General features: G+C 34.8%; 1 protein-coding gene across 3 annotated transcripts in view; it reads left to right on the forward strand.

Moving 5' to 3' along the window:
* The first annotated feature begins 3543 nt into the window (after positions 1-3543).
* The window catches only part of LOC145997142 (uncharacterized), an 89132-nt gene continuing 66249 nt past the window's right edge, over positions 3544-26426 (forward strand). For 2 of the 3 annotated variants that reach the window (XM_083133789.1, XM_083133798.1), the window contains exons 1-5: positions 3544-3612; positions 7035-7106; positions 8221-8274; positions 21469-21522; positions 25796-25849. In XM_083133789.1, the coding sequence (XP_082989915.1) occupies positions 3564-3612; positions 7035-7106; positions 8221-8274; positions 21469-21522; positions 25796-25849 (283 nt within the window). In that variant the 5' untranslated portion in view covers positions 3544-3563. The remainder of the gene's footprint in view (positions 3613-7034; positions 7107-8220; positions 8275-21468; positions 21523-25795; positions 25850-26426) is intronic. The other variant, XM_083133808.1, reaches the window with a different exon arrangement.

Genomic DNA, 26426 nt, shown 5'->3' on the forward strand with positions numbered 1-26426 from the left:
TACTCTCTAGCATACTTAAACCCGAAGGTTTATGGATGCAGCAACACAAGCCTTCCATCTGTCCCTATCCGGGGCAAGATCAATCCAATCTTTCTCATCCTTGCCGATTTCTTTTAGGTCCATATCAACGTTATCCCTCCATCTTCGTGTTGGCCTTCCTACTGGTCTCTTACCATCAGTTTTCCCAACAAAAATCCTGTAAACTATTCTTTCCTCTGCCATTCCTGTCACGTGGCCTGCCCATCTAAGTCTTCTTGATTAAATTATTCTAATAATAATTAAAAAGTCGAAATAATTTATTGTGTTGCTGGAGGAAGTAACGCTAAGATGATGTTTTTATTTGTTTATTTGGAGATTATTTTAACAATACCCAGGCCAGGATTTATATACGTATGTGGAGGCCCGGAGCTGCAGTCCTCAAGTTCAATCTAAATTCTGATCCAATCTTGATCATACCCTGCATAATTTTGAGCTTCCTAAGCCTACTAGCTGCTTTTAGTCATGGAAGTATTCATTTGATCTCAGTTTTTGTTTCAATAGCTCCAGTAATTTCTTTCACTTTCTAATGACAAAATTGGCTTTTTATGGGTTGATAATATGTGAACATTTCTAGCATAGATAATATTTACAAGTAAAATATACGTTATGAACACCAGAATACACTTATACTCAGTGGCGGGTGGTAGCTAGTATGATGGGTAGTGCCAACGTGATCAAGAAATCGAAAAATTTTCGCTAGCATATGTCATAGAAATCTAATGAAAGAGGTAATTTTAATGGAACTTTGTTTACTAAAATTGCAGAGAAAATTTCAGAGTTCCTAAGATTGGTTTATTTTACTTCGCATTTGTACTACTTTTGGCTAATCGCGAAGATAAGGATGAGTGAACACTCACAAAGAACACCGATGCCCAGGCCGAGATTCGAACCCGCAATCCCTGGCGTCGTAGCATGCTGTGCGGGGGTCGGCCAGAGGATCTAAGCAATAAATGCGACTATTAAAATTTCGACGCTTGTCACCTTTACCATTTTTTTTTTTTGATATTTTTAAATAGAATTGATGTTAAACAACTTGGCTGTCCCACGCCAGATTTAAACTTTTAATTTAATATCGTATAGTACCTTGGAAAACGATGTATGTAATAATGCTCTAATCTGACTCATCTTTACTATCTATCCATCCTTTCACACACCATCGGACACTTTCACTTCACTAAAAAGAAAAACACTGAACAATTAGACACCGAGTCGATCACGGTATTCTCGCCTTGCTTTGTTTATAATTTGCAACCCCAGCAACGATAGGTGTTACTAACAACTGAAATACGATTATCTGCTAAATGAACTGTAGATCTACAATTTTTAGAATTCAATGCAAGAAATTGAATTATATCTCCAAGTGAAATTTTTATATTGATAGATTTTCCATGTGATTTTTTTTACAAATATTAAAGTAAAAAATCCCCTGGTGATGCGAATTCCATTTGATATTTAGGCAATTCTTTTGTACAGTAAATGTCTTCAATGTTGTCAAACTCAGTTGCAACACATGAGTGTCTGTGTGCGTGAGAGCAAGGGATATATCTTTTCTTAAGGAAGAAATCGATAACAAAAAAAGTCTGGATGGCTCTTTAGATGCATCTATCTAAATGGTTATATAAATTTGGGGAAGATATTACGTTCGTTCTTGCCAAGTATGCAGGAAAGTATCTTTCTCGCGAATTACTTCTGCAACGAGTATTACAAATCGGTCAGGATTAGTCACTTCTCTACGAAGTTTGCAACTATGAAAACACAATTCGAAAGCTCTCGCGTCGTGCCAGCGGAAAAGGGGCACGGCTGGTTGTCTTATGGCTACCACATCCTTGCTTGTTTCTTGCGGAAACTATTTCATGCCTCCGTGCATGCCTCTGCGCAAGGGCAACACTATGCTGGCCCAGAGCAAGTGAGAGAACAGCTGGGGGATGCGGCGAAGGCTTTGAGGCGGCCATAAGCTCGAACGCTTACGAGATTCGAATCTCCTCGTTCGTAAATGTATTAATTTAACTATATTTTGGCAAAGCAAGAGCTATTTCTTTTTCTGAGGGTAGAGCCATGGCACGGCGGCTCTCCCCTTAGAGCCGCCGCTGCTTATACTGTATATTGAATCATTCATATATCCCCAAGTGTATGTACTTATTGAATTTGATTGGGTGGGCAATCGGGTGGGCACAGGAATTTTTGGGTGGGCGCTTGCCCACCCGTGCCCACCCCTGTCGCCGTCCCTGGACAGGGCTATGAAAATATCCCCATTATACCAAACATTGGACCTTCATGTCCTCAGACACATGAAAGGTGACTGTTTTTTGGCGATGAAATACTGATGAACTGTTGGAATGCAAGAGTGCAGGAGAGCAGTAATAGCTTTAAGTGGTTATACCCTCCATGTCATAATGGTGGGACAAACACATAAACCATAAGAGAAAATAGCAATTTCAGTCACATCTAGACTAGTCTGGCAGAACCTTTCAATGCTACCATTCAGTATAGGGTGAAAAATATTGTTGAGTCACGTTTTCACTCAATTTATAGATTAATTGCACTTATAATATGGGACCATATTATCATTACGAAGCCACGGTAGCTGAGTCGATAGGGCATCTGACTAATATGTGAGAGACCCAGGTTCGATCCCTAACACACACCCAACATCACATAAAGTGGGTACCTGAAGATGGCCAGGGGCATGTTGCTGATCACATCACCCCCACCGTCGGATGTGATCAAGAAAGTGTGGGCCCTTACTCCACACCCCCTATATGCACAGCACTTTACTTTTACCAGATTTTCATTGTAGCTTAATCAACTTATTTACCAGTTCCAATAACTTGCAAGATTGATGACGATAATATGTGCCACCTGGATGGCCAAATCACCAAAAACCAACCTTGTATGAATTTTCATCAATTTAACACAAACATCATTCATTCTCATTCATGCAGTTAACCACAAGCAGCAGAAAAGCAAATGCATAATAAAAAAATTTGGAAAGCAGCTTTATTCAGCACAGACGCACAGAGAAAGACAGAGGTATTTGTTGTCTTAAGTCCACATTCTGTTCAAATAGGCTAATCGGAATTTCAAAGTGGGATCCAAACCACTGTCGAAAGCCCCACCTTGAATCGAACCTGCAAACCCTTAATTACAAGATGACAGAACTAGAAGGTCCTGAGTGAGTGAGTGAGTGAGTGAGAGAGAGAGGGGGGGCACACATATGAATGGAAGCTGGTAGTGCATATATTTCAACAGTGTAAAATTCTCAATTCAAACCATTTTCAATCAGAACAGCAATGTTCAAATCCAATAATTTACACTTCTTTCACTATTAGCTCTGAACATTTCCTTGTTCATAATCATGGCCTTTTTGAAGTCTGCACGTCAGGAGCCAATCAGTGCATGGCAGCTGCCAGTTTCCCTGTCAGATAACCTAAGCCCAGAGGCTCCAGATGTGTGATCTGGGAATCTATAAATAATGATGGAAAAGGGACGAAGGGGCAATTGGTTGTTGTGTGTTGTTGGTGACAATGAAGCTCCTGGGACTTCTCCTTCTGCAGTGTGTCTTCTGCATACATGGTAGGTCACAAGTAACACAGGGTTGCATCTCTTTTGGCCAACGTGTATGTAGCAAAGGATGTTTACAAGAAGATCAAAACTAGGTTATTTTCTTGCTATTTAACCACATGGTCACTATATGTTCAAATGAAAGAGCATAGCTTCCAGAGCATAGCATTCCTTTCAAGGAGGTAGCAAACAATGTGGACAAAAATCTCATAGTTTCTAGTGTGCTTTGGTCAGTGACTGAGTTTCAGCAAGTGATGGTGCATATCTGATTTCAGGTGAACATTCAAAATCTACCTTCTTTCTCACTTGAATTAAAACAATGGGGAAGAAAATTTATTTAAAATAAGCTTCTTTTGCTTCAATTGTTTGTAGATAAGTAGGCTCAGCACTTGATAATGATAATTCAACACTACAAAAAGTACGTACAAAGGAAAAATAAGTTAGTATCGAGAGAAACTTACTTTCTTTGGGAAAAATATGGGAGCAGTATAAAGAAAACATTATAGTGTCAAACAGAAGGGAAAAAATGTGATCAGCACCATGCTCTGGCCTCCTTTGCCCCCCAGGGTTGCCCCCAGGTACCCATTGATTTGAGGTTGGGTGAGCCCCAGACCCACTATGCAGGAACAAGATCACCCACCCTGGGAATCGAACCTGGGTCTCCCATGTGGCAGTCAGATGCCCTACTGACTAGACCACAGTGGCTCTCTAATCAGCAGCTGTCAGATCCAGGAAACTGGGTGGTCAAGCAATGTCACCATGAATTGGCAGGCAAACCATACCACAATCTGATGTGCATGATTACTAAACATCAACCCATAAGTGGCATTCCATGGACTAAATAAATGACATTTGCTTTCTTAAATTTTGTAAGAATATGCTATGAATACTGTTGCACCCTGAGTATAGTGAATAAATGCGATAATGAAAATAGTGATTGCAAACCCTTATGTCTTGTCATAATCATCTCAGTCACCATACAGACACACCCATAACTTTCTATTGATATAATCAAGCAAATAATGGGGGTATAAGGGGTGACCCTTCCAATTGTCAACCTCACTTCCACATAGTACACCCTAGACTGCATTTTGCAGACTAACGAGGCTCTGGTGTCTGGACCTACAGCTTGCATAATCCTTGTAGGGCTGTGTGTGTGTTGTCCTTGTGTGTGCTGAGTGCCCCTTTACAGCCTCAGCTTTTAACCCAAGTCAGAATAGTTTAGTCCCTCGACATTACAGTTTTGTTATATTAGTTATTTATATTTTAGTTATGGTAAGGAACTGGACCCCGTGGAATGTGATGGGTGCAAAATAGCCTAAGAGCTGATGCAGCCAAAATTTCAACTTCAATCAATCAAGCAATCAAGAAAATAATAGAAATACAACAAATAAAAACTTCATTTCAAAGCTCCAACGATAAAGAATAAATTTGTGATTGCATTCAAGTTGTTCAAAATGTGTGGAAGGAGGAAGTAGATAAAACATTGACCTGCCACCACTTATCTTCTCTATATCACAGCTCATCCTCATTCCCTTTATCACCCTTATATTCTCATGCCTGGCTCATAATTAGCTGTGATTAAAATTATCACAAATTAACATTCATGTTTTTATCGATAACTATTGAACACACCAGTTTCTTAATTAAAGGGGGGGGGGGTGAGGATTGATCCAGATAATTTCCGACTCTCTCGTTTTCATTTTCAATCTCTTCATGTTGAATTTAGTTCCCAACCAGATGCAGAATTTTTCTCCTCCTATATTTTCTAAATTTTAGTTATTATTAATGAGGAATTCAAAATAAAAAAGAATTGCATTTTAATTTTAAGTTAATTATTACACAGCTTTCAAACTTTCTCTTCTTTTACTTCATTGTGCTATTTTTCTCTCTGTGGCCAAGGCAACCACCCCTGTGCTCCATGCATAGATAACAGCACATTAGTTAAATAATTGTTTTCCACTGTGCATTCTTTAGAAACAAGAGCAAGGGACAAAAATTAAAAATTAGGATGACTGACAACAAAATGACACTTGAAAAATTTGATTTGATTTGCTTTGGTTTATTTTACTTTGCTTTCTGCCACTTTTGGCTAATCGCAAAGATGAAGATAAGGGAAGATGATATGATGAAATTGATGAAGGTACACTCACAAAGAACAGTACCTCTGGCATCGTAGCACATTGTGCTAAGCACTCCACCACAGAGGCCAGTGACACTTGAAAAAAAAATACTGTTTTATAGCAGCATATTCAGGACATTTTTTCAGGTAGGGCCAAACTTTCAATTAAAATAAAACAGTATTGAAAATTGTTGACTGAAAATACTACTAAAATATCAACTTGAAATGCACCAGTGTGTCAGTTTCTAAATTTGACTACTATATTCATAAAATATTACTTTTATCAAAATGTTTCAAGACGTTAAACTCTCACATTAAATTTATATATTTTTCGTTTTTTTTCTTTGCCACAGAATATGTGTACAATATGGTGAAATTTGTGAGGAACACTAAGAACTAATTAATACTAAATTTGCATAATTGTGGCAACTTAGCATGCATGCATAATATGTCATTCCATCATCTTACAAGCAATTTCAAACAACCATTGCAGAAAGTAAGGCATGTAGGGCATAGGATACAATATTTTCAAATGATTTCCTGGCATTTCTGTTTTTCTATTATTTCTCTGATAATGCAGATTGTATTAATTTGCAAAATACATATGGCAACATAAAAAAGGAAATGTACTCTTATATTTTAAAGGACTATTGATATTATCTAGTCTTTTGTACAGGCCCACTTAACGGTCCAAATAAACCCCCACCCTCCCCTGCCTGCAGCAATTGTACTACATTTGAAGTAAAGAAATACACATACAGTTTCTTAAAAAAAATGTCCCTCATATAATCAAACTGAAGTCTGACTTTGGAATATGGTCCCAAGTTTTATTGTCAGCATAAATCCTGTAATTTCTGGGACCACCTAGCACCACAAGAAAAGAATGCGCTAGCTTGATACACTGACCATGCCTGATTAATAGGCAGTACCTAATGGCTTCAATTCTTCTTCTACACCTTCCCAGATGCTGACACTCTATCATCGAACTGTATGTCCAGTCCTGATTAGCATATCTGTGCAGAAAATGAACTTAAAACAAACTTCAACCACAAGATGTTTAATTACATTTTACTATTTTTCCAAGTCATTCAATTTTAGTGCAAGATAATTTTAACATTGTTTTAATGATCAACTCATCAGTCGAAATGTTGTGTCTACAAAAGGTATGTTGCAAATTTAGTTTATTATAAATTAGTGGTATATGTGGTAGCACAGACAATTGTGAAAAATTTTATGTGTATGCAAATGCAGGAAATGTGTGCAGAAGTACGTTAACTTTGAAATAACAGCTAAAGCTCTTTTCTCTTGTCAGGTTCTGACGATGAAAGCAGGTTTGGATATGACGTAATTGATGTTGATGGAGATAATGATCCCTCCTCTGAAGGTAAGATGGAGATACAAACTCTCCACGTTTTGTTCCTTACCTTTTAAGGGCTAACTTTCCATAGTTGTAAAAAGTAAAGTAAAGTGCTCCCCTGTGATTTGTACCATGCCATGAAGGTATATAGGGGGTGTGGAGTTAGGGCCCCACAGTTCCTTGATCATGGTCGAAGGTGTGGGTGATATGATCAGCACCATGACCCTGGTCACCTTCACCCCCCCCCCCCCAGAGTTTTCTCCAGGTACCCACTTTATATGATGGTGGTGGGTGCCGAAGCCACTTGGACAGGCGGAAAAAAAATCGTGGTTCTCCCCCACCAGGGATCGAACCTGGGTCTCTCGTATGGTAGCCAGACATCCTAACAACTTAGCTACCAGTTGAACTAGCTGATTACATTCTAATTCAGTCTACAATTACCCAAGTATGCCCACTGTTACTGACTCTACAAAGTAATTTTTGGGCTCATTCAGGGCTGTTGGCATCAATGGCATGTGTGCAGTATCTTGAATGCACCTTCCAAAAGAAGAAGTCACATAGCATAAGATAGGGTGATCTAGGGATCAGTTGTGAACTGTTATTACACAGTGAAGCATGAATAGAAGTGCCATATACCACGCTACTTGAAAAGATCAATCAAGTACAGGAAAAACAAATATGAAAATTGTCAAAGAGCTGGAACTTTGAAAAAGACTTGAGTAAATTGAAAAAAAAAATAGTCATTCTGATTGACAGTGAAGACTGGATGAATATATAGGTCTAGGTAACTGATCAATTTTTAAAGATTTTAATATGATAAGCAGTGACACACCACCATCTCCATCCCAGATGCCATATTCTCTGTTAATGAAGGCAGTGGTCCTTCGAAATTAATTATTACTCAAATCGGAAGAAACAATCCAATTTTCAAAATTGAAACATTAAACTTTACTTACATAATGATAAATTATGTTTCAAGAAAATACTTAATTAAATTTTGAGAGACCAAATGTGCTTGTGTATCATCATTGAAAATTTTGAAAAATTATTAAATATTAAAAAAGGTTAACAATATTTTGTTGACAAAATACCTGTGTATGGATAATTGATCAATAACAATGGGCACCATTTTTCCTTTCAGGTTCAGGTTCCGTAGACAATGAGATACCATTAATCTTTCATGCACTGTCTGGAGGTGAGTAAAAGAAGAAAAACTTTGCGACTTACAAAGCACGGCAAGTGTCTTATTGGTAACATGTGGTCAGTAAATATGCCTAGGTAGCAGAGGCGTGGCGTGCATATAACCACTGTTACCGCAGGTAACAGCAAAATATAAAGAATTGAAGAACCTGTCTTAAAATATTATTACATACATGTACTGGTAATATTGTCGTAAAGTAAATATTGCAGACTGACAATTTTTCTGACACTGGCAAAAGCGAAGAGGAGGACTATTCTGGTACCCTCCTGAGTATTAATTTCGGATTGAAGCAATGTTTTTGAGGTAGCAGCACTGTTTTTGGGTGAAAACATTACTTAGAAGCATAATTTCCCGATTGTTATCTTAGCATGCTCAGGTGTCGCAAGTTCGAATCCTCAGCAAGAAATGGTTATTTCAATGTTTGTTGTTATTCTTTTACTTACATAATTATAAAAATTAATAATTACATACACAAAAAAATAATAATTTTATTTCAATAATTCACCATGCATCCTCATCGTCATGATTATCCTATAGTACAGCGAAAGCCTTAAAGGCTTTCCACCAGCGATCGAACCTTGAACCTTTCGATTGATTGATTAATTTGGTGTTTTAAGTCCACTTTATGCACAGTAAGGCTAATCGGTACTTGACCTACAGTTTAAAGTGGGATCCGAACCACTATGAGCATCCACCGGGTATCGAACCCAGAACCCCTTGATTACAAGGCGACAATGCTACCATGCGCCACCGAGGAGGCCCTTGCTCCTTTCCTTTCCAAGACTATATATAAAATATATGTATACAGTATAGGCCTATGTGGTGTATAAATAGTTTGTTAATTTATAATAGTTTGATAGAAAATATCTTACGTTTGGGCCCCCCCCAAACTGATCAACCTAGCTACGTCCCTGTGTTTCACCCAGCAAAGAGCTATTTGTTGGTCCTTGGCCCTCAAAGGGTTGTTATGCCATGGAGCTGATATGTTTTAAGAATAGAATGATTGTTGATATCTTGCTATGTTTCATTTATATTTAATATTATTAATAATAATAACAGAATAAAGCTCAACCACGTACAGCAGGGACCCTGTGGCCGAGTGGTTAGCACATCGCTCTGCAATGCCAAGGGTCTCGGGTTCGAATCCCACTCGGGCTTGGTTGTTTGTGAATGTCCATTCATCAATTTCATCATTTCATCACTCATCCCCATCTTCGCAAATTAGCCAAGAGGCACAAAACGCGAAGTAAAATAAACTAAATCAAATCAAATCAACCACATACAATGAGACCGACTGAAGCGCACACACTCTTCTCCGGTACAGGGGTAGTCTTAGGCAGAAGCAATATTTACGAGCACAGAGAAATACAAGCAGAATACTATCATGTATAAACACGAAAGGATTTTAGTAGATAGCAAAATGTGGCTCCGAGCGCACCTAAATTTAAGGGGCGACTTTTCACCCAAAATCATAAAAAACAAGAGAAAAATAAAAAAAAATATTAAAATTTAATAACAAAACATTAAAAACATCATCCCTTAATTTATTTTTAAGCATTTTTTTCATGTTTTTGTCAAATCAATAATTAAAATTTAAGGGGCAGTTTTTTACCTCAAAAACATAAAAAATTTAGAAATTTTAATAAAAAAAACATCAAAAAATCATCCCTTGATACATTTTTTCTAAAAATATAGCCCCTTAATAATAATTTTATGCATCCAATTTTCCAGCGCAATTCGATTAAGGGGCAACTTTTTACCTCAAAAACATAAAAAAACAAGAGAAAAATAAAAAATTAATAAAAAACAAAAAAATTATCCCTTAATAATAATTTTATGCGTCTATATTTTCCAGCGCAATTCGATTAAGGGACAACTTTTTACTCCAAAAATAACAAAAATCAATGTTTTAATCACACATTTTAGCACATTTAACTAAAAATAATACCCATTAAACTTATAAAAAACATGAGCGCAAATCGTTTAAGGGGTACTTTTTCCTAAAAAAAAAAAAAACAACCTAACTACAATGTTTTAAACACAAAATGAAGCACAGTTTTTAGAAAAACACACCCCTTAATTCACCAATTTATTCCTGGCGCATCTCAAAGAGCTAGTACCATACCCACCAAAATTTAATACATTTTGCTAATAATAATGCAAAAACAGCATCACTTTAAATTCCAAAAAAACACTACCGCATTTCGATGCATCAGCGTGAGCAAGCAGACGACCGAAGGTCTTGGCCAGAGGCTAAACTTTACTGGGGGCACATTTTTAACAAAAAGATATTATTTTTATGGCTAACTTTTCACTCCTATTTTCAAGCTCCTTCAACTCATTACAAAAACAATAAAAAAAGTAATAAATTTTACTAATGCAAAAAATAGCATACCTTTAAACTTAAAAAATATGGCAACGCCCAATTTTGAGAAGAATCATTTTAGAGCAATGTGACTGTTCCTGATAAAAAAATGACTAGAACCTCATTCAAGACAAGGAAATTTTTTTTATCTACTGTACTGCTGACGCACTTCTGTGAGCAATATTTTTTATAACCAAGAAAAAAAGCTAATGATAAAGTAACTTAGCATTATTTTTAAAAATTTGATTTTGAATGCCTTCTCGGTTCTTGGGATTAGAGTAAATAAAAAGTTGACGACCTTCCGTGTGAGTTTTATATCAAACAGGCACTTAATTGTCTAATACTATTTCCCATAACAAAGTTAATAGAAAATAATCTGTAAAAATACCGGTAATAAAAAATAAATAAAAAAACGTGTGAAGGCCTAACTAGACACACAATTGAATGGGGTGTGATAAATTTACATCACCTATAATGAAATACCAAGGTAAAGGTACACGGAGTCCTTTTTCTTGTATAGAAGAAGGTTCTAAAGTTGCCGTATGGTTAGTCTTAGCCACAACTAAATTGTAGACACCATAGGATTTACTCAGGCCAGTTAGAAATTAACTGCGTCGAAGAATACCGATTTTTGGATTTGAGGAATGTGAAGTAGGCCTAACATAAACATAATTTATATATCAACTTGAATTAAAACATTGAATATGCCAAATAAGTGTTTATTATTTCACACCATATTTTTTATAATAGATCAATGCATATAACTAAAAAATATACTTTTAAATATACAAAATATTCAACATTTTAGCAAGCTACAAAATTAGGCATTTAGTGTATCTGATCATCCCCTGCTTCCAATTCTTCTTCCATGTCACCTGATTCTCCTGTGGTGTTACCTCCCGATTTTCCTCCAGTGTCACCTCCCGAGTCACTACTAAAAGAAAAAAATATATAGTTTTCAATGTGCACATGCTGTATTTGGTTGATAAACACACAACAGACTTTTGGGTTAAACTTATTTACCTTAGCGGATCAATGGCTGAAAGAAAAGCCTGTAGTGAGTTCAGCCCCGGAAACTGGATTCTAATTTCCAACATCCCTTCCAACATATGCAGTATGACTGTTGACCCGATGACCTCCCGACCGATAATTTGTGCAAAACTTATGAAAATCCCTTCCATAAAGAGGTTGTTGGGATGGAACATTATGAGATTTGTTGTCATGTGAACCACCACACTCCCTTCAAACACGGTAGCACCTCGAGCGATCATGACATTCTGGAAGGTTGTCATGTTCTTGTACTTCAGCTTTTTCAGCTTTCTCTGGAATTTGAACAGTTCGTTGAAAAGGACTTCCATCAAACCTGAAAATAAACAACAGTTAAACATACACTGTTTCACCTTTCTACACCAACTTAATGGGCATACAAGATGGTGGGCCATCTTAGCGTGTTCATAAGCTAATTGCATTACATTCCTTCTGAAAAAATATTAACAGAAACTAAAGATTATTTAAGCAAAATGTTTCAAAATTTCAAAGCTGCCTCAATCCGTTTTAACTTTCTCTGGATAAGTTAGTCTTTGTTTTTGAAGGCTTTGTAAACCCCTTCGGGTCATGTTTTTTTAAATCTGCCTTATCAATACAGTCCTTTGGGTTCACAGAACCTGAGAGGTTACTGAAACCCTTTTGATTATTAAAGTTGTTATCGATTTATGTTTTCTTAGCATCGAAAGGACTTATCCCTGCTTACAATGTTCATTTAAAATACCGTTTGGGTCTTGAATAGCGTAACTGTTGAATGAATATCTTCCAAATTTATCTCTTGGAATAATAATACCAAATATGCGTTTTTCATAAGATATATTATGCTTTTGAATATAATTATCAATTGTTTTTACACTAACTCTATACTTTTCAGCAAATTCCTTTTTACTTCTGTTTTGAAAGTCTCACTGCTTTAAATACTCGACTATTTGTGTAGAATCCATTTATTTAAAAAAAGGTAATCGGTAAAAGGAAAATTAATAAAATACGGCATCTGCTCACGCCAGAAGAAAACGTTACCGTTACTAGAATGTTACAAAGAAACAGCAACCTGATATTAAAGAATAACTATAGATCTTTCTCACAGGATAAAAAAATTAATGTTTCAAAAGAATAATAATGAAATCGTAACTATGCAATTGAATGTTTAAATTAATTAAAGATTATTCAAGTCTTTTAATGATCGACATTTTTTCAATGGCTCTTGAAATCTAACTTCCTACGTTTTACATTATTTAACTCAGCTTCATTATTTGTATTAGATTTAGGTTTTACTATAATTTGTGATTTAACCTTTAAATTTAACATAAAACGCCCATAATTATCTCGGGGTGGTAAATTAACAACACCTTTTTGATTATAGGATATATTATTGGCTTTTAAATATTTTACTACAGTTTTAGAATTAACTTTATATTTGTGACAAAAAGAATTAATTGAATTATTTAAGAAATTATAAGATTTTAAAAGTTTAACAAATTCATCTGGAGTAATCAGTCTCGACATCTTTTATTTATTTATATTATTTTTTAAATTTGTTAAAGTATGGTATTATTGTAAAGTAGTGTAATTCAGTATCGTATTATAGTATAGTAATACTGTAAGATATGGTATTGCAAAATAGTAAGGTAATACAGTAATACATATAGTAAGGTAAAGAAATCCCGTAATATAGCAAGGTAAAGAAATGTGGTAAGGTAAATATTCTAAAATAAAATATATATAAATGGAAAAACAAATCAAATTATTTACCCCCAATGAAAGTGAATTAATGGGATTAGACAATTTAATAACCAATGTACCTGAATTACAAGAATTAATCGAAGAATCGGGTTATAATATTCAAACAATCAACAATGGTGTTAAAAACCTAAAAGGTCTTCCAGATTCATATAAAGATATGATAATAAAATTTGTTAAAGCATTGAATAACACGCATATTACTAAAGAAATATATAAATATTCCAATTTCAGAAATCAAGAAATAATCGACAACCTATTAGCTAGGGAAGAGAAATATAAAAAAATTATAAAAAAACAAGCATCTAAACATAATGATGAAAGTGGTATAGACGAAATGAATAAAATGTTTAGTACAATGATAATTGAAACTAAAGACAATAAGAAAATAAGTAGATATATGAATAAAACTTTAAAAGATATAAAATTTCAAGATCATTTTAAACCTATATTTGAATAGGAAGGTATCAATACTTATTCAAAAAAGGAATTATTAGAAATGAAAACTAGTAAGAAAGGTCCAACATTTAAAGATATTTAAAAAATTAAAGTAGTAAATATTCCTGAAGGAAAAAATATTATCAATGGGAAAATAAAATAAGAGATAATTTCTAAGATTTAAATATAGTCGATATGCTTTTGGCTACCAGCTTTGCTAATATTACTACCAATTATCTAAGTATATTTTTTTGCCTACATAAATAAATAATTGTGATATTTTTTCAACAAATGTCAAAGTATTTAATGCAATTTTATTTGTAATCCAAGTTTGCAATACATTTCTAAATTGAAAAAATATTGGGTATAAATAAATGAATCAAGTTGATTCAACACAGATTGCTGAATTTCAAAGAAGAGTGCAAGGGATATACAGATCAGAAGATTCTGCAACCAATGAGTTTGAAAGAATTATGATAAGAAATATGAATGCTCAATTTAAAGAACACGAGAATAAAATTATAACTTTAGCCAAAATGGGTTTATTGAAAATATCTTTTCCTAAATAAATGGATGACATTCGATGTTCTGTTTGTTTACTATTTAAACATCCAAAAGAATTTTACAACTGCAAACATACTGATCGAAGATGTAAACAATGTAAAATCCATACAAATTGTGAGCGTTTGCTATGTGAATGTGGTAAACATTATACTAAAACACACTATAAAAGACACCTGCAATCAAATTTACACAAAAGGGGAATAGGTGTTTATTGAATAATTTTTTTTATAATAAATTGGTTGTCTTAAAATGGAAGAATGTTTAAATAAACTTAAACTACCTGAGTTATATAATATTGCAAAACTTTTAAAAATACAGTATATTACAAAATATAGAAAAGCTGATTTAATAAAAGAAATAATTAAACAATATAAAAGGACCAAAAGAGAAAAAGAAAATAAGAAAATCAATAAAATATTTCCTTTCGATCAGGACATAATAGCACCTCAAAAGAAAAAGAGAGTCAAACAAATAAAATGTGATGCGGTGATTGGTACCCCACCAAACGGCGAAGCCGTGCTTTGTGGAAAGTATATTAAAGAAACTAGACTTCAGCTTCATAAAGCAAAACATAATCCTGAACCTGATTTTATTTTAGTTGAAGTTGCTTTTAAAGGCAGGTTATTAACTTATCAACATAACAATAAAGAAGGAGATTCTGATTTGTCTTACTATATGAACTCAATTAAGGATAAAGCAAATAATCTTATTAAAAATGCTTTAGATATGCATAAAAACATTAAAATTAATTTAGAATTAGAATGTGAATTTAAAACTTTAGAGCAAGAAATGACACACAAGTTTCAATTACCTAATGTAATAATAAGAGGAGAAAATGATTTAATTAATTTCTGGGATATACAAAGAGATCTATTTATAGACAGATGTGATGAATTAGAAGCCAAAGGATCAGGTTGGACTTTAAGCAGAATAAATAATTTAAGAATTAATATTAATAAATATAAACCATTAAGTGGGTCATCTTATAAAGATTTACCCAAATTAATTAAGGACAAACAGGCTTGTATTAATATTAAAAATAAAGATAATAAGTGTTTTAAATATTCAGTTTCATGTGCATTAAAAACCCCGAAAAAAGATCCACAAAGATGGTCACATTATGTGCAACAGAGCTGCACGTCAGCGACTCTTGATAGGCCACAATACAAAGATTTATTAAATTTTAATGGAATTGAATTTCCAGTTAAAATTCAAGACATTCCTAAATTTGAAAAATTAAATAAACTTAACATAACGGTATTTGGGTTTGAAGATAAAGAACAAGTATTTTATCCATTATACCATAACAAGAAACAAGAATATAATAAAAATATTGATCTACTTTATTTTGAAAATCATTATTGTTGGATTAAAAGTTTAAGTCGTTTATTGAATAATCAATTAGAAATTAATAGAGATAAAAAATATTTCTGTAGAAGATGTTTAAATTATAGTTCTAGAAGAGAAGAAGCTGTTAAGAAACATCAAGTAATATGTAATAACAATGAAACCTCTTTACCTGTTATGCCTAAATCTAACATAGAAAATGGAATAGAAATTAAACCTAAAATATCATTTAAAAATATTCAAAGAATGTTGAGGCATCCGTATGTAATTTATTCCGATTTTGAATCCATTCTAAAACCAATTCAAAGCTGTGAACCAAATCCAGAAAATTCGTATACTCAAAAAACTCAACTCCATATTCCTTGTAGTTATGGACTTTATATTAAGAGTGTTTACGAAAACATTACAAATCCTTTAAAAATTTATAGAGGAGAAAATGCTGATAAAAGATTTATAAAACAGATTACAGTCCAAGCCAAAAGGATCTATAAACTATTAAAGGAAAATGAAACCATGACAGATGTAAATTGGGATGAGCACATGAAGGCTAAAATATGCTATCTATGCAAAAAAGAGTTTACCAAACAAAATCAGAAAGTCAGAGAACACGATCACTATAGCTCAAAGTACAGAGGGGCGACCTGTAGAAATTGTAATTTAAAATATAGACGGCCATTGTTTATTCCAATTCTGTCCCATAATTTAAGTTCTTATGATTGCCATCTATTTGTCAGAAACCTGGGAGAGGACAGTGCAGAGGCTCAGGCCAAAGGCATTAAGAGTAATCTTAAATTAATTGCAGACAATGAAGAAAAATACATTTCATTTAGTAAAGTTTTAAGAATGGCTGATGGTGGTTATATTGAATTAAGATTTATAGATTCATTTAGATTCCTAGCAAGCAGTTTAGATGCTCTATCATCCAACTTAGAATCGAAACAATTAAGAGAAACTTTAAAATATTTTCCACAGAATGTTTTAGATGTTTTATTCAGAAAGCAAGGATCAAAGGTAACTCGAAAGGGCATTTATCCCTACGAATATATGAACTCATTAGAAAGATTCGATGAGACACAATTACCCCCAATAGATAAATTCTATTCAACCCTTACAGGCTCAAGTATAAGTTGGCCCGAATATGATCATGCACAAAAAGTCTGGAGGAAATTTAAAATCAAGAATCTGGGTGAGTGGCATGATTTATATTTAAAATTAGATGTTTTGTTAATATCTGATGTGTTTGAAAGCTTCAGAGATTTAGCCTTGAATAGTTCCTATGGTTTAGATCCAGTTTGGTATTATACCACTCCAGGATTTGCTTGGGATTGCATGCTAAAATATACAAATGTTACTTTAGAACAATTAATGGATTATGAGATGTATTTGTTCTTTGAAAAAGGAATTAGGGGTGGAATAAGTCAGTGCTCTAATAGGTATAGTAAATCAGATAAAAATACTCAAATTCATTATAATGATATGAATAATTTATATGGGCATTCATTATCACAAAAATTACCTCAAAAAGATTTCAAATGGATGAGTGAAGACGAACTAAATAATTTAGATTATCACTTAAAGTCTGCGTCAGCAAAGCAGACTTCGGCTGCGCTTGATGGAGATACTGGATTTGTTTTAGAAGTAGATTTATCGTTTCCAAAGGATTTGACATTGCATAATAAATTTAATGATCTTCCACTTGCGCCAGAGAATGTAATACCCCCCAATGGCAAAGTTCCTAAATTATTATGCCACTTTTGTGATAAAAAGAATTATGTTGTTCACTACAAAATATTAAAACTATATACAGACTTAGGAATGAAAATAACTAAAATCCACAGAGGGATAAAATTCACTCAATCAGACTTTATAGCACCATACATTAAATTTAATACTGAACAGCGACAGAAAGCAAAGAATGATTTTGAAAAGGATTTTTGGAAACTAATGTCTAATAGTGTATTTGGTAAATCGATGCAATCAGTTAGAAAACAACAAAATATTCAATTATACTGTGATGATAATAAAGTCCAGAAAGCAATAAATAAGTCCAATTTTAAATCTAGAACCATTTTTAGTAAATATTTGGTGGTTGTGCATAATTATAAAACATCTGTTAAATTTGATAAACTGATTTATATAGGCCAAGCAGTATTGGATTTATCTAAAGCTCTAATGTATGATTTTTACTATAATGTTTTAAAAAATGAATTTGAAGATGATATAAAATTATTATAAACAGCTACTGATTCCTTTATTTTTGAAATTAAAAACCATGATTACAATCAGTTTATGAAAAATAATTCTGATTTATTCGATACTTCAGATTATCCTAAAGATCACTACCTGTATTCAGATAAAAATAAAAAAGTAATCGGAAAAATGAAAAATGAGCTCAACGGAAAACAAATGATCTGATTTGTCTGTTTGGGAGCTCGCCAGCTCAGTGTTGCCAATCTCCGAATGCAGGATTTTCCTTTTACCAGTGTAAAGTTTCCCTTTTTCGACCTTAATTTCCCTCGATTTTCAAAACACATCTGAAGCTGTATCTTTGTATTACTATAACTGTTAATCGGGACCGTATATAAGGGGATTTAGTGGGTTCAACCCCCCCCCCATTGAATAAAATAGTAGAAACTGATCATAGTTTCATAATATAATTATCCTAAAATAAACATTTGAATTTTAAAATAAAACACTAATGTATTGAAAAAATCCCCAAACCAAAAATATTTTCGTCTGCGCAGCAGTCGGACTTTGAAACCCACCCATTGTCAAAGCTTAGCTAGGGGCCTGTTGTTAATATTTTTCTTTTCACGCCTGTTTTACCTGAGGAACAAACATTATTATTATTATCATTATTATTAAATATTTATGAAAATCATAAAAGAGTGAAGTAATGGGCACCCACTCATTATGATTTTTTTTCACATGTTTCCCAGATATCTTTTCATCCGTAGATAAATCCCCACGACGGTTTCTAACCTTTTTGGGAGTTGCAGGTAACTTCTTATCAGTCATCTCTTCCATTTTCCTTGCAACGACACAGGACACACAAAGTCACACACACAGCCACTAAGATACGTTCTGAAATGATGGATGGAACAAGAAAAAAATTGAAAATCTCGTCCCAAATTACTTCCAGTTGCAGCGCGGCTCGTGCTTTGAGGCCTTTCTAGGAAACGTGACAAATATAAGACTGACCGGTCAAGATCATCTATAACAGGGAGAAAGAAAGCTTACGCTTACTGAAAAGTGTCACTGTTGCTAACTATTCATTTGGAAAAAGTCCACGCTGAAAAAAATATTTTCGAACTTTTTAAAAGATTGAAACGAAAATGTGAGTTTAAATTTCCCTGATTTTTAGCTATTTTTTAGGGATGGGACCGATTAATCGGTACTCTATCGGTATCGGCCGATATAGGCATATCGGTGTATCGGTTTATCGGTAAAATTACCGATTATTTTACCGATCCGATATATCGATAAATATCTTATAATTTAGTGCAAAATTCTGACATTTTGTTGTATTTTTTATGGATAATCTCGATGCCCTACTTTTTAAAAAAGTAATTGTCTAAATATTCAACTTCTTTTGCACTGCAGTCACCTCGAAACATACATTTATTAAGGAGGTCAATGAACATTTCAGGTTCTTCAAGGACCATTTCTAATTTTATATCGGATCGGTAGAATATCGGTTATCGGTAGCTGTAAATTTTATATCGGTACTTTATCGGTATCGGCCAAAATTTCATATCGGCCCATCCCTACTATTTTTCATTAAATTTCCCTTTTCCCTTTTCACCCTCAAATTTCCCTGTGCCGAGGGAAATTTCCCTGCTCTTGGCATCACTGCGCCAGCTCTTTCTCTCCGTCTCTCTGTCTCAGGCACAATATTCTGTTCGCTGGTATTGGTGCAGTTCCGTCGAATACATACAAATGGCGCCAATATTCTAATTCGGGCGATAAATAGAGGATGTAAATATGTTGGGGTAATTTTTTTCGCGGACGTTAAATAGTAGATAGGTACTTAATATAAACAAAAATCATAGTACGTATAATATAATATAACAAAAAAGCGTATTATAAAATTTAAAGAATGACCTGAAGGTAACTATATAATCAAAATCTTAAAACGTAGCCGAAACTAGATCGAAAAATAACGTTAAATAAATACAATAGCCCTAAAAATCATCTTTTTTTATTAAAAATGTGTCCCCTAATCGAAATGCACCCAAATGTTTGAAGAGATGCAAGCGTGCGTACCTCTTGTTTTTGTACTTTATTTCTTTTCTTCTATAGTTTAAGGCTTGTGTGAAAAGCTTACCCTAAAAATCATATCTTTATTGTTAAAAATGTGCTCCTTAGTCACATCTAATTGCGCGCACTTCGTGCTAACCCCATAAGGGGCGCTAATGTTTTTTAGGAATTTAAAGTGATGCTGTTTTTGCATTATTATTAGCAAAATGTATTAAATTTTGGTGGGTATGGTACGCGCACTTCGTGCTAAGCCTCATAAGAAGCTTCTGTATTTTTGTTAGTCCTTAACTGGAGATGCGCCAGGAATAAATTGGTGAATTAAGGGGTGTGTTTTTCTAAAAACTGTGCTTCATTTTGTGTTTAAAACATTGTAGTTAGGTTGTTTTTTTTTAGGAAAAAGTACCCCTTAAACGATTTGCGCTCATGTTTTTTATAAGTTTAATGGGTATTATTTTTAGTTAAATGTGCTAAAATTTGTGATTAAAACATTGATTTTTGTTATTTTTGGAGTAAAAAGTTGTCCCTTAATCGAATTGCGCTGGAAAATATAGATGCATAAAATTATTATTAAGGGATGATTTTTTGTTTTTTTATTAATTTTTTTTATTTTTATCTTTTTTTTATGTTTTTGAGGTAAAAAGTTGCCCCTTAATCGAATTGCGCTGGAAAATTGGATGCATAAAATTATTATTAAGGGGCTATATTTTTAGAAAAAATGTATCAAGGGATGATTTTTTGATGTTTTTTTTATTAAAATTTCTAAATTTTTTATGTTTTTGAGGTAAAAAAACTGCCCTTAAATTTTAATTATTGATTTGACAAAAACATGAAAAAAATGCTTAAAAATAAATTAAGGGATGATGTTTTTAATGTTTTGTTATTAAATTTTAATATTTTTTTTATTTTTCTCTTGTTTTTTTATGATTTTGGGTGAAAAGTCGCCCCTTAAATTTAGGTGCGCTCGGAGCCACATTTTGCTATCTACTGATTTTGATGGAAAAGGTTTTCTCAGCATATCAACCAGGTGATTTCCAGATAGGCTTCCCAGATTTCGAGAGAGAAGTGAAAGGATTTATCATTACGTAATACAGCCATAATGCAGGGAAGCTGTATACACAAAATGGATCTAAGGATTTCGCATGAAAGGAAGATGGAAATTTGTCAGTGCATGTCATTACATTGGAAAGAAGCAGCGTTAATGACATAAAATATAATAATGGAACATGACACAAATAAATGAGACTCAAATATTTGAAAGAAACTCGTGATTATTACCGTAGCAAATATTTCAGCAGGAAATTATTACTGTAAGACAGAAAATATTTTCTTGTATTTGACCTAAGTTGAAAACTGTTAATCATATAGTTCAATGTTCAATTTTCCTATTAATGTACATTTTATTGTGTTCCTTTTGTTCTAATTACTTCTAGATGATAATGATGATGAAGATATAACTGGATCTGAGGGCAGTGGAGAAGAGCAAGGTAAGAAGATATTACTTTCATCTTTGCTCATTCACAATGTATGCACACTTACTAGTACACTATCCACAACAAAATACAAGGGTCGTTCAAGGTTGACCGGGATTTTCGTACGTAAAAAATCGATGAATAGCCGGATCATGATGAAATGTGCGGGTGACGTAATGTATTCCTTCGCGAGTACCTAGCGCCCGGCATGACGTACTTCGCGCATGCGCAGCAGTTGCAGCGAACATGGCGGCAAGCAGTGTGTCTGTGGCTGTGGAGCAGCGGTGTGTAATCAAATTTCTCGTGAAGGAGAAAGTGAAACCAGCTGAGATTTTCAGACGATTGCAAGCACAGTATGGTGAACAATCGATGTCGCGGACAAGAGTGTACAAATGGTGTGAGCAGTTTCGCGAAGGACGGGAGCTGGTGACAAATGAAGCGCATGGACACATTCGCCCGACTGCAGTCACACCAGTGAATATCGCACGTGTTGAGCAAATGATTCTTGAGAACCTGCGAGTAACAGTGCGGGATATTGCTGCCGAGGTGAATATCAGTGTCGGGAGTGTTGACACAATCATTCACGACCACTTACGCTTCTGCAAAATCTGTGCAAGGTGGGTTCCCCGCCAGCTGACATTCGATCAGAAGTGGACACGCAGGACGGTCTGTGAACAGCTTCTGAATCGGTTTCGAGCAGAAGGTGATGAATTGTTGCAATCCATCATCATGTGTGATGAAACATGGTTGCACAATTCAACCCCAGAGACCAAAAGACGCAGCATGGAGTGGCGGCATAAAGGTTCCCCGCCCCCCAAGAAAAGAAAAACGCAGCCGTCCGCTGGATAGATCATGGCAAGTGTCTTCTGGGACATGAACGGCGTTATCCATGTGGATTTTCTGGACAAAGGGAGCACGATTAATGCCCAGTATTACTCCACATTGTTGAGTGGTGCTGTACGAAAGTCCATTCGCAAGAAAAGACCTGGGATGTTGTCTGGAAATGTAATTCTTCTCCATGACAATGCCCGCCCTCACACGGCCAATGTGACAACAACAACTCTGGCCGACATGCGCTGGGAAGTTCTGCCCCATCCCCCCTACAGTCTGGATTTAGCCCCCAGTGATTATCATTTGTTTGCACCCCTTAAAGACCATCTGGGAGGGAAGCACTGCGGAGCGATGTCCTCCAGTGGCTACGACAACAACCAAGTTCTTTCTACGCCAAAGGAATTCGGGAGCTGCCAGAACAATGGCAACGGTGCCTCGGCACGCAGGGAGAATACTTTGAAAAACTGACATAGTTTGGTGTTTCTTCTGCTACCTATTTCCTCTGCAGAAATAAAAGTCCCGGTCAACCTTGAACGACCCTTGTATATAGGTAAAAGGTAGGTAAAGTTCCCGGTGCATATAGCACTGAACCATGAGGGCACATTTAGGGGATGTGGGCAGTGGCGGCTGGTGGTCTGGCTTTATGGGTGTGCACTTAAGCCTCGCGTCCAGAAAAAGTGTTTTATCACCCCTCTCAAATACTCACTTCCGTTCTTGCATACATAATGATGCTAAATGCATTGGCAACCCAAGTTATGAGCACCTTTTACTGAAAATGAGGCTATGGGAGACTTTCTTCTATGAAAAATATAAAAAAATATTAATGAAATATCTCAGTGAATTTTCCGTCAATCACGAGAAGAGCGATGTTATTGGGTATAAATAATTCAACATTTGATAACCTGACAAAATCACAGAAACACCGATCTCCAATATTCAACGTAGAACTGTTAGCGAAAAATGCAGGCTCGACCAGGACTCGACCTGGGTCTCTGGCATTCCGTACCATTGCTCTAACACTGAGCTATCGAGCTGGCCTGGCTTCGCCTGATTTTTCATTTCCACTGTTTTACCTTTGTGGAATTGTCTCTACCAGTGCTACCACAATGGGATCTGTTGCCTTTGAGACACAGTAGAAGTTTATGTTGCTTCTTTCCTCCCAGCATAGAGATGTTACTTCATTAAATTAGGCACACACAGGAGATGTACTACGTAGAACTGTTAGCGAGAAATGCAGACTCGACCAGGACTCGAACCCTGGTCGAGCCTGCATTCTGACATTTTGTTGTATTTTTTATGGATAATCTCGATGCCCTACTTTTTAAAAAAGTAATTGTCTAAATATTCAACTTCTTTTGCACTGCAGTCACCTCGAAACATACATTTATTAAGGAGGTCAATGAACATTTCAGGTTCTTCAAGGACCATTTCTAATTTTATATCGGATCGGTAGAATATCGGTTATCGGTAGCTGTAAATTTTATATCGGTACTTTATCGGTATCGGCCAAAATTTCATATCGGCCCATCCCTACTATTTTTCATTAAATTTCCCTTTTCCCTTTTCACCCTCAAATTTCCCTGTGCCGAGGGAAATTTCCCTGCTTTTGGCATCACTGCGCCAGCTCTTTCTTTCCGTCTCTCTGTCTCAGGCACAATATTCTGTTCGCTGGTATTGGTGCAGTTCCGTCGAATACATACAAATGGCGCCAATATTCTAATTCGGGCGATAAATAGAGGATGTAAATATGTTGGGGTAATTTTTTTCGCGGACGTTAAATAGTAGATAGGTACTTAATATAAACAAAAATCATAGTACGTATAATATAATATAACAAAAAAGCGTATTATAAAATTTAAAGAATGACCTGAAGGTAACTATATAATCAAAATCTTAAAACGTAGCCGAAACTAGATCGAAAAATAACGTTAAATAAATACAATAGCCCTAAAAATCATCTTTTGTTATTAAAAATGTGTCCCCTAATCGAAATGCACCCAAATGTTTGAAGAGATGCAAGCGTGCGTACCTCTTGTTTTTGTACTTTATTTCTTTTCTTCTATAGTTTAAGGCTTGTGTGAAAAGCTTACCCTAAAAATCATATCTTTATTGTTAAAAATGTGCTCCTTAGTCACATCTAATTGCGCGCACTTCGTGCTAATCCCATAAGGGGCGCTAATGTTTTTTAGGAATTTAAAGTGATGCTGTTTTTGCATTATTATTAGCAAAATGTATTAAATTTTGGTGGGTATGGTACGCGCACTTCGTGCTAAGCCTCATAAGAAGCTTCTGTATTTTTGTTAGTCCTTAACTGGAGATGCGCCAGGAATAAATTGGTGAATTAAGGGGTGTGTTTTTCTAAAAACTGTGCTTCATTTTGTGTTTAAAACATTGTAGTTAGGTTGTTTTTTTTTAGGAAAAAGTACCCCTTAAACGATTTGCGCTCATGTTTTTTATAAGTTTAATGGGTATTATTTTTAGTTAAATGTGCTAAAATTTGTGATTAAAACATTGATTTTTGTTATTTTTGGAGTAAAAAGTTGTCCCTTAATCGAATTGCGCTGGAAAATATAGATGCATAAAATTATTATTAAGGGATGATTTTTTATGTTTTTTTATTAATTTTTTTTATTTTTATCTTTTTTTTTATGTTTTTGAGGTAAAAAGTTGCCCCTTAATCGAATTGCGCTGGAAAATTGGATGCATAAAATTATTATTAAGGGGCTATATTTTTAGAAAAAATGTATCAAGGGATGATTTTTTGATGTTTTTTTTATTAAAATTTCTAAATTTTTTATGTTTTTGAGGTAAAAAAACTGCCCTTAAATTTTAATTATTGATTTGACAAAAACATGAAAAAAATGCTTAAAAATAAATTAAGGGATGATGTTTTTTAATGTTTTGTTATTAAATTTTAATATTTTTTTTATTTTTCTCTTGTTTTTTTATGATTTTGGGTGAAAAGTCGCCCCTTAAATTTAGGTGCGCTCGGAGCCACATTTTGCTATCTACTGATTTTGATGGAAAAGGTTTTCTCAGCATATCAACCAGGTGATTTCCAGATAGGCTTCCCAGATTTCGAGAGAGAAGTGAAAGGATTTATCATTACGTAATACAGCCATAATGCAGGGAAGCTGTATACACAAAATGGATCTAAGGATTTCGCATGAAAGGAAGATGGAAATTTGTCAGTGCATGTCATTACATTGGAAAGAAGCAGCGTTAATGACATAAAATATAATAATGGAACATGACACAAATAAATGAGACTCAAATATTTGAAAGAAACTCGTGATTATTACCGTAGCAAATATTTCAGCAGGAAATTATTACTGTAAGACAGAAAATATTTTCTTGTATTTGACCTAAGTTGAAAACTGTTAATCATATAGTTCAATGTTCAATTTTCCTATTAATGTACATTTTATTGTGTTCCTTTTGTTCTAATTACTTCTAGATGATAATGATGATGAAGATATAACTGGATCTGAGGGCAGTGGAGAAGAGCAAGGTAAGAAGATATTACTTTCATCTTTGCTCATTCACAATGTATGCACACTTACTAGTACACTATCCACAACAAAATACAAGGGTCGTTCAAGGTTGACCGGGATTTTCGTACGTAAAAAATCGATGAATAGCCGGATCATGATGAAATGTGCGGGTGACGTAATGTATTCCTTCGCGAGTACCTAGCGCCCGGCATGACGTACTTCGCGCATGCGCAGCAGTTGCAGCGAACATGGCGGCAAGCAGTGTGTCTGTGGCTGTGGAGCAGCGGTGTGTAATCAAATTTCTCGTGAAGGAGAAAGTGAAACCAGCTGAGATTTTCAGACGATTGCAAGCACAGTATGGTGAACAATCGATGTCGCGGACAAGAGTGTACAAATGGTGTGAGCAGTTTCGCGAAGGACGGGAGCTGGTGACAAATGAAGCGCATGGACACATTCGCCCGACTGCAGTCACACCAGTGAATATCGCACGTGTTGAGCAAATGATTCTTGAGAACCTGCGAGTAACAGTGCGGGATATTGCTGCCGAGGTGAATATCAGTGTCGGGAGTGTTGACACAATCATTCACGACCACT

This window comes from Lepisma saccharinum, chromosome 1 (genome assembly GCF_977018435.1).
Source record: "Lepisma saccharinum chromosome 1, izLepSacc3.1, whole genome shotgun sequence".
Classification (NCBI taxonomy): Eukaryota; Metazoa; Arthropoda; class Insecta; order Zygentoma; family Lepismatidae; genus Lepisma; species Lepisma saccharinum.